The sequence below is a fragment of the Lissotriton vulgaris genome, unplaced genomic scaffold (assembly GCF_964263255.1).
Source record: "Lissotriton vulgaris unplaced genomic scaffold, aLisVul1.2 SCAFFOLD_2610, whole genome shotgun sequence".
Lineage (NCBI taxonomy): Eukaryota > Metazoa > Chordata > Amphibia > Caudata > Salamandridae > Lissotriton > Lissotriton vulgaris.
In genome coordinates, this window is record NW_028244658.1 from 72055 (window position 1) to 79794 (window position 7740).

Below are 7740 nucleotides of genomic sequence, written 5' to 3' on the forward strand. Positions count from 1 at the left end.
AGAAAGGGTAGAAGGAACTGATGTTCAACGACTAATGATCCACAATAGTACTGTGCCGTTCTAACGCCCTCAGATACTGCCATTACGTCAGTGCAAAAAGGAACTTAACAGTTTAATCATTAAATATCAGACTAACACCTTATTGCTGCATTGCTAAGAATCTATACAAATAGATTTGAGAAAAACTTCAGTCACAAATTAAGTTGCTACCGGAGAGGCTATTACCTAAAGACTATTATCTGCTAGAAAAATGTCAACAGGTATTACAGGGCTGCTTCCAGAAATAGTTTGCTCAATTCAGGTGTTGAGAAGATTACACACAATTTTTAGAGATAAGTGCTGAACATTATCTAACAAGCCCGAAGTTGGGGAAAAAAGTTACCTGTGCCCCAAAAGATACAGCCATAAATCTTATCTCACAGAATTTGACAGAATGCACACAGGGGGAAACCACTCTCAGTGCAAAGTATGCCAAAAAAGTTTCAGGCGTAAATCTTATCTCACTGAGCATATGAGAATCCACACTGGGGGAAACCACTCTCCGTGCAAAGTATGCCACAAAAGTTTCAGGCGTAAGTCTTATCTCACTGAGCATATGAGAATCCACACTGGGGAAAAACCTTTTCAGTGCTCTGAATGTCAGAAAAGGTTTAGTATCAAACTGACTCTAGATCGACATACATTAACCCACTCTGTGGAAAAACCTTACCAGTGCGCTGAATGCCCAAAAAGTTTCAACCGAAAATCTTATTTAACTGAACATATGAGAATCCACTCTGGGGAAAACCCTTATCAGTGCTCTGAATGCCAGAAAAGGTTTTGTAACAAACAGAGTTTATCTCGACATGCAATAACCCACTCTGTGGACAAACCGTATCAGTGCCTGGAATGCCAGAAATGTTTCAAAGACAAAAGCAATCTCACTCAGCATATAAGAATCCACTCTGGGGAAAACCCTTATCAGTGCTCTGAATGCCAGAAATGTTTCAAAGACAAAAGCAGTCTCACTCAGCATACAAGATACCACTCTAAGGCTAAGGAAAAACGTTATCAGTGCTCTGAATGCCAGAAAAGGTTTTGTAACAAACAGAGTCTATCTCGACATGCAATAACCCACTCTGTGGACAAACCGTATCAGTGCCTGGAATGCCAGAAATGTTTCAAAGACAAAAGCAGTCTCACTCAGCATACAAGATACCACTCTAAGGCTAAGGAAAAACTTTATCAGTGCTCTGAATGCCAGAAATGTTTCAGTGATCAAAGCACTCTGACTCGGCATACAAGAATCCACACTGGGGAAAAACCTCATCAGTGCACAGAATGCCAGAAATGTTTCATTTACAAAAACAGTCTCACTCTGCATATAAGAACCCACACTGGAGAGAAACCATATCAGTGCTCTGAATGCCAGAAATGTTTCAGTTGCAAAAGCAGACTCACTGAACATACAAGAATCCACACTGGGGAAAACCCTTATCAGTGCTCTGAATGCCCAAAACATTTCAAACTTAAATCACTTCTGACTACACATGTGAGATTCCACACTGGGGCAAAACCTTATCAGTGCTCTGAATGCCAGAAATGTTTCAGTATAAAAGGTAGTCTCGCACGGCACATAAGAATCCACACCGGGGAAAACCGTTATCAGTGCACTGAATGCCACAAATGTTTCAGTCAAAAAGGCTGTCTCACTCGGCATACAAGAACCCACACTGGGGGAAAACCTTATCAGTGCTTTGAATGCCAGGAATGTTTCAGTGAAAAAATCCATCTCACACTGCATATTAAAACCCACACTGGGGAAAAACCTTATCCATGCTCTGAATGTCAGAGATATTTCAAAAAGAAAAGCAGTCTCACTCAGCATATAATAACCCACACTGGGGAAAAACCTTATCAGTGCTCGGAATGCCACAAATGTTACAGTGATAAAGGCTGTCTCACTCGGCATATAAGAACTCACACTGGAGAGAAACCATATCAGTGCTCTGAATGCCAGAAATGTTTCAGTTGCAAAAGCAGACTCACTGAACATACAAGAACCCACACTGGGGAAAAACCTTATCAGTGCTCTGAATGCCAGATATGTTTCAGTATTAAAAGCCATCTCACTAAGCATATAAGAACCCACACTGGAGAAAAACCTTATCAGTGCTCCGAATGCCAGATATGTTTCAGTGTAAAAAGCCATCTCACTCAGCATATAAGAACCCACACTGGGGAAAAACCTTATCAGTGCTCTGAATGCCCAAAAGATTTCAAACTTAAATCACTTCTAACTGCACATGTGAGATTCCACACTGGGGAAAAACCTTATCAGTGCTCCGAATGCCAAAAATGTTTTAGCCAAAAATGTAATCTCAATGACCATGTGAGAATCCACACTGGGGAGAAGCCTTATCAGTGCTCCAAATGCCAAATATGTTTCCGCCAAAAATCTAATCTCACTGAACATGTGAGAATCCACACTGGGGAAAAACCTTATCAGTGCTCTGAATGCCAAAAATGTTTCAGCCAAAAATCTCATCTCACTGAACATGTGAGAATCCACACTGGAGAAAAACATTATCAGTGTTCTAAATGTCAGAAAAGATTCAGAGGTAGAGATGGTTACATGCACCATAAGAAAACTCACCATAAAAAATAATTCAGTGCTCCGAATGCCAGAAAAGCATCAATTTTAAACGCAATCCCACTCTACATGAGCAGACGCACACAGGGAAAAAACATTACCAACGCTGTTAATGCCAGAAATTCCTATTTGATAGGCACAGCCTCACTACGCGACTCCATACTGATGAAAATCCTTATAAGTGCTCTGAATTCCAGAAAAGCCGCAGAGAAAAACGCTTTCTCACCATGAGAAACTCCACACTGGGAAAAATCCTTATGCCATAAAAGCTTGTATCTGAAAGACAGAGTTATGCTTAATGAGAAATGCCACTCTGGGGAAATACCTTATGAGTGCTCGAAATGCAAGCAAAGTTTTGATTACAAATTACTTCTCACTTGTCATGAGCGAACTCACACGGGAGAAAAAAGCCTTATGTGTGTTCTGAATGTCAGATAAGGTTTATTCACAAATACAATGTCATTTCACATGAGAGAATTCACACTGGACTAAAGCCTAATACAGGAGGGGAAAGCCAGAAACATTTTACTGAGAAAGGAGATCTCACTACACATGAGAAATGCATCCACACCAGGTGAAAAGTAAGGCGTAGCTTGAGTTGCAGAAAAGCTTCTCACAACCTAATTTTACATGAGAGAGCACATATTGTAGTTGCAATAGGTTTAATCAAGAAACTCTTGCAGGATAACTGAGGCTGCCCGCATGCAACCCCCAAAGCAATTTCAAGCATTAACATTTTTTTATTGCAACAAAATCCACAATTTGAGTATCTGAAAGTTACAAAACTCTCAAGGTCTTTACTTGACACAGAGAAGTGTTAGTACTTGCAAAAATCAACTAATTGCCCAAAAAATCACAATATTAATGTCTTTAATTTACTCCACCCAAAAGGTTTCTACTCACCCTTGTTTCTTAACATATGACTGTTATCTATATTTTCATCATAAGATTAAGCCTATGTGGAGTTCCTCAATGAGGAACTCCGCGAAGTGACAAAAACACTCCGGCACTGTGCGCAGAGTTCCGCGAGCAGCGGAGTGTGTTAGGGTCATGCCGTTCGTGGTGATTTTGATCTCCGGGTGTTTGTCCCGCCCTGCAAAAATAATCGCGAATGGCACCATGTGCAGCGCAAGAGGGTGCAGCTGCTTCTACTCGATCTGCAGCTTTTTCAATGCGAACGGAAGGTTTCTTAACGCGATTGGCCGTGACCTGCCACGACCACTCACATTGGGAAGTCCAACCACCCGCTTTGAGAAATCTCGCCAGGAGGATGATTTTGCTCGCCAACTGGACCATGGCGAGTTAGAGCAAGGAAAAGTCTCCTCAGGAGGTGGGCTTGATGTTAAAGAGCACGAGCGTGGGAAAAAACCTTGCTATGCTCCACGGAGCAGGGTTTTTCGGAACTCTGAAAGCTCCACGGAGTACGGAAAACTCAGTGAGCGGAGTTTACCACCCAAAATTAGATATTATACAACAGCAGGAAAACCTAACAAACCAGTTACTTGCCTTCAGTAACTCTCTTTCTGGTGGATACTCCTTTACCTGCTGATTTCTCACCTTGTGAATATTCCCTACACGTCAGACTGGATCTTCAAACTTTAAAAAGTCCTGCTGCACGCAGCAGGAGACATTGTGCAGCTCAGTGTCGACGTCATTCTGCTCCAGAAGTGAAAAGTGGAGACTCATATAAGCACTTCTCAAGCGCACTGTGAACAAATACAGGGTCTATAAGTTCATTATCTCACAGGTCTGTATCACATATGCAAGTCCTGGGCAGATATGAATTCTCCATTTTTATCATGATTAGCATTCAGATGAGGCCTTTTAATTTCCAAAAATTCTAATTGTACTCTCAGCAGCACGTGTATATATAAATCATGTAGAGATGACTGCACAGTGCTCAAGATGAAAGTGATATGATGATAAAACAGTCGGATCCACATTTTGTACACAGAAACCGGGCTGTAAATATCTTTTTGTCGAATACATGTTAAGCAAAGGCGATTGTTGGAAAACATCATTCTTATGAAATAGTTCCTGTATAGTCAATGTTTCGACCGTTCCAGTTAATTACCCTGGTCTCAACAGGATGGAAGATCGCCACCTCTCCCATATGCTTCTCACACTATATTCAATACAACCGAGTATCTCGGTGCAGCGTACCTGGGAGGAAGTCACATTCAACTAAGCAGTTCCAGCGCCTGTTCACGGACCAAACAACTGCAGTCAGTGAATCCTCGGCTCGCTGTCAAACAAGTTCAAGTGTGACTCTTCCTGATGAGACCATCGTCATTGACTGTCTTGTCTGTGAAAAGCTGCACCAGCCCTCCTGTGATGGTGGGCCGGAAGACCTTCACCGCCAAGTGAAATGCTCGCAACTCCAACAGCTTGTTGTGGAGTTGGGTCTCTGCCGGTGACAAGGAATTCCTAGTCTCTGTCTCCCATATGGCCTTCCCATCTCAGACGTGATACATCCGTCGCCACTGTTGAGTCTGGGTGGAATAGGGAGAGGGGTCTGCCACTGGCACAATCTAATTCACTGGAGAAAATGTTGGATACTGCCTACAATAGGGTGAGTCAATGTCTGGCAGGACACAAAGAGGTTTTGCAGCTGTGCCAGCTGTAGCAGCAGGTCACTCAGTGGCATGATGTCCTGGCCGTTGCCTTTGTGTGCCATGGCCATGAAAGAACTGGGAGACCTGTTGGGTTTGCAGCAGGGTCTGGCGCTGGCAGTGTTGAAAAACCCTACTGTAGACAAAAGGGGATGAGATTTGTGATGAAATTGCGTGGCGGAGGCAGACAGACCCAAGGAATCTGTCTGGGGCCCAGTCCGTTTTCTTGCTTAAAGGTGAGAGCCATTGAACAGCTTGTCCATTAACGATGCTTGGGTATCTTTAGAGAAGCATATAGACCTAATCCAGGCAATGCATCGAAGTTCCACACTCATGCCAATTGCCTGACCCAAGCAATAGGCTATGTCCAAGTCACAACATAGTACTGACTGCTGCAACACATCTATCCTGAATAGCTTGTGTTCCCCGGCAGAGTTTGGGCCACTGTATCCCACAGTGTTACAAAAGGGGGTTGTGAAGGACGGAGCATCTGAACCAATCAAACACTCACACCCAGTCAACTGATCTGGGTTTAATCCATCACCGTTCTTTAGTCCACTCTGCCACCCCAGTTCAGACATAGCCATATGCAAATCAGTCTTACCCTGTGCCTCATGGGAACAGTCCAGCCCGAACTGCCAAGCTATGCCTTCCCTGGACCAGAAATAAGCTTCCGGGGACCGGTTTCTGGCATTTCACCGTCTTCGTCCCAGCTTGCTTGAATCCAGTGGCAAAGTGAGCAAGGGATTCACGTCTGAGCATACACTTATGGCGGCCAAAAAGTGGTAAAAAAGGGGGTGGTGATGGACGGAGCATCTGAACCAATCAAACACTCACACCCAGTCAAGAGATCTGGGTTTATTCCATCACCGTTCTTTAGCCCAAGCATCTGAACCAATCAAACACTCACACTGTATCCCACAGGGCATGATTATATTGGGGAGCATTGCCATTCAGACCCTCCAGGATATAGCGATGTACAAAACAAAATTGCCAGTTTTGTAACAAGTCTGCACTTTTCATAAAAATGCCAGTGAATGCTACCTTGTCCTTGCATTGATCCAGCGCTTGCCAATGGGCCAATAAAAGGAGGAATCTTAGCAGCAGGCAAGTGATGTGTTCTTTGTTTATTTACTCCACACCGGCCTGCCTGCTGTTTTGCAATGAGGTGGAGGGCTTTGGACTCCACCACCTGCCGCCGGACCTTCCTGACTACAGCTTGGACTCTTCTGCAGCCAGAAGAGAGAACAGACTGTACGTTGGAGAACGGGGCAACGAAGAAAAGATCAGGTAGGTTATACTGGCATGCTGAAGCAGTATCCATCTGTCGCCTCCACTCCTACAGCTTGCTCGTTCTTCCTTATCCTCGCCCAGGGCTGTGGGTGCCCTAGGCATGGAAATGGAAGGGGGCATGGGCAAACCAGCATGGTGGCCCCTGAGAGGGGGCAGTATATTACTGCAGGGCTCCACCTCCCATGCGGGATGTGGTGGGACCGGGGACAAGCCAAGATTTAAATGCAGTGGATCACCGGGCCAAGTGGGACAATATTTTTCTAAAGGGGCCCACCAAACGCGCCAGGGCCCGTCCACTGCTTGAAAAAAACAACTGGTTGAGCCCTCTGGCCTTTCTTTGGTGGCTCCCACTCACCCCTTCTCCTCCACCTTTATCTCACTAGTGTTTTGGTGCTGGGGGTCCAGTGTTTTCAGGATACAATTGTGAGTGTAGAGGGTAGTGTTTGGCAATAAGGACAATGGTTGGGTAGGGGTCAGTCTGGGTGGGGGTGGCAGGATACAGGGCAGTGTTATGGCAGAAGCAGACAGCCATTTAGTGTTTAGAGTGTAGGTGGCAGTGTGGAGCAGTAGGTGTAGTGCAAGCAGAAAGGGCCAGTGTTTTGTGGGAACGGATGATGGCAGTGTTTTGGGGAAAGGGGCTATGGTTTTCAAGGTTACTGTGGTGGGGTTGGTGGCAGTGCTGTGGTGTAGGGGTTTTTTTGTGTGCATTTTTCAAATTATTTGATTTGGGGGATATTAGGTGTTTACAACAGGGGTATTCAACCTTTTCTGAAGTGAGAGCTACTTCTGATCAGTGAAAGTCTTGAGCTACTCAAGGCTAATCATCTCGCACATTGTTACCAGTCAGTTTGTCAAGTAGGGCCTTTTAGGTTGAAGACTAACCATCTGTCTGCGCCTTTCACGTCATGGTACTCCTATGATCTCAAGAAATGCAAAAGAAAATGTAGGCACCAATAACAATTTGGGACGAAAACTTACAGCGTATTGTTCAACAAAGTGAAATCACTTTCATCCTTTGATTATAAAAATGTAGCAACTCCCAGCCGAAAAGCTGTAATGAACTAGCCGAATTCCTTTTTCCAAAGTAAATAAAATATTCCTGGAATTTAAGATAACACCAGATAATCTTTAGGGACACATACAGTGGAGTAACGTACGGTGAATAAACTAACTTACCATTTCCTGGTAACGGTAACTCTTATC

The 7740-nt window shown here is 44.1% G+C and overlaps 1 protein-coding gene across 1 annotated transcript; it reads left to right on the forward strand.

Moving 5' to 3' along the window:
• The first annotated feature begins 511 nt into the window (after nucleotides 1-511).
• Nucleotides 512-2731, forward strand: LOC147667172 (uncharacterized). Its single transcript, XM_086948872.1, has 2 exons — nucleotides 512-957; nucleotides 1048-2731. The coding sequence occupies exons 1-2, from the start codon at nucleotides 512-514 to the stop codon at nucleotides 2645-2647; spliced, it is 2046 nt and encodes a 681-aa protein (XP_086804998.1). The 3' UTR covers nucleotides 2648-2731.
• The last annotated feature ends 5009 nt before the right edge of the window (nucleotides 2732-7740 follow it).

Coding starts and splice junctions, on each gene's coding strand:
- LOC147667172 (XM_086948872.1), top strand. CDS start 512: ATGAGAATCCACACTGGGGGAAACCACTCTCCGTGCAAAGTATGCCAC. Junction 958..1,047: donor ATCCACTCTGGGGAAAACCC/TTATCAGTGCTC, acceptor TAAGGAAAAACG/TTATCAGTGCTCTGAATGCC.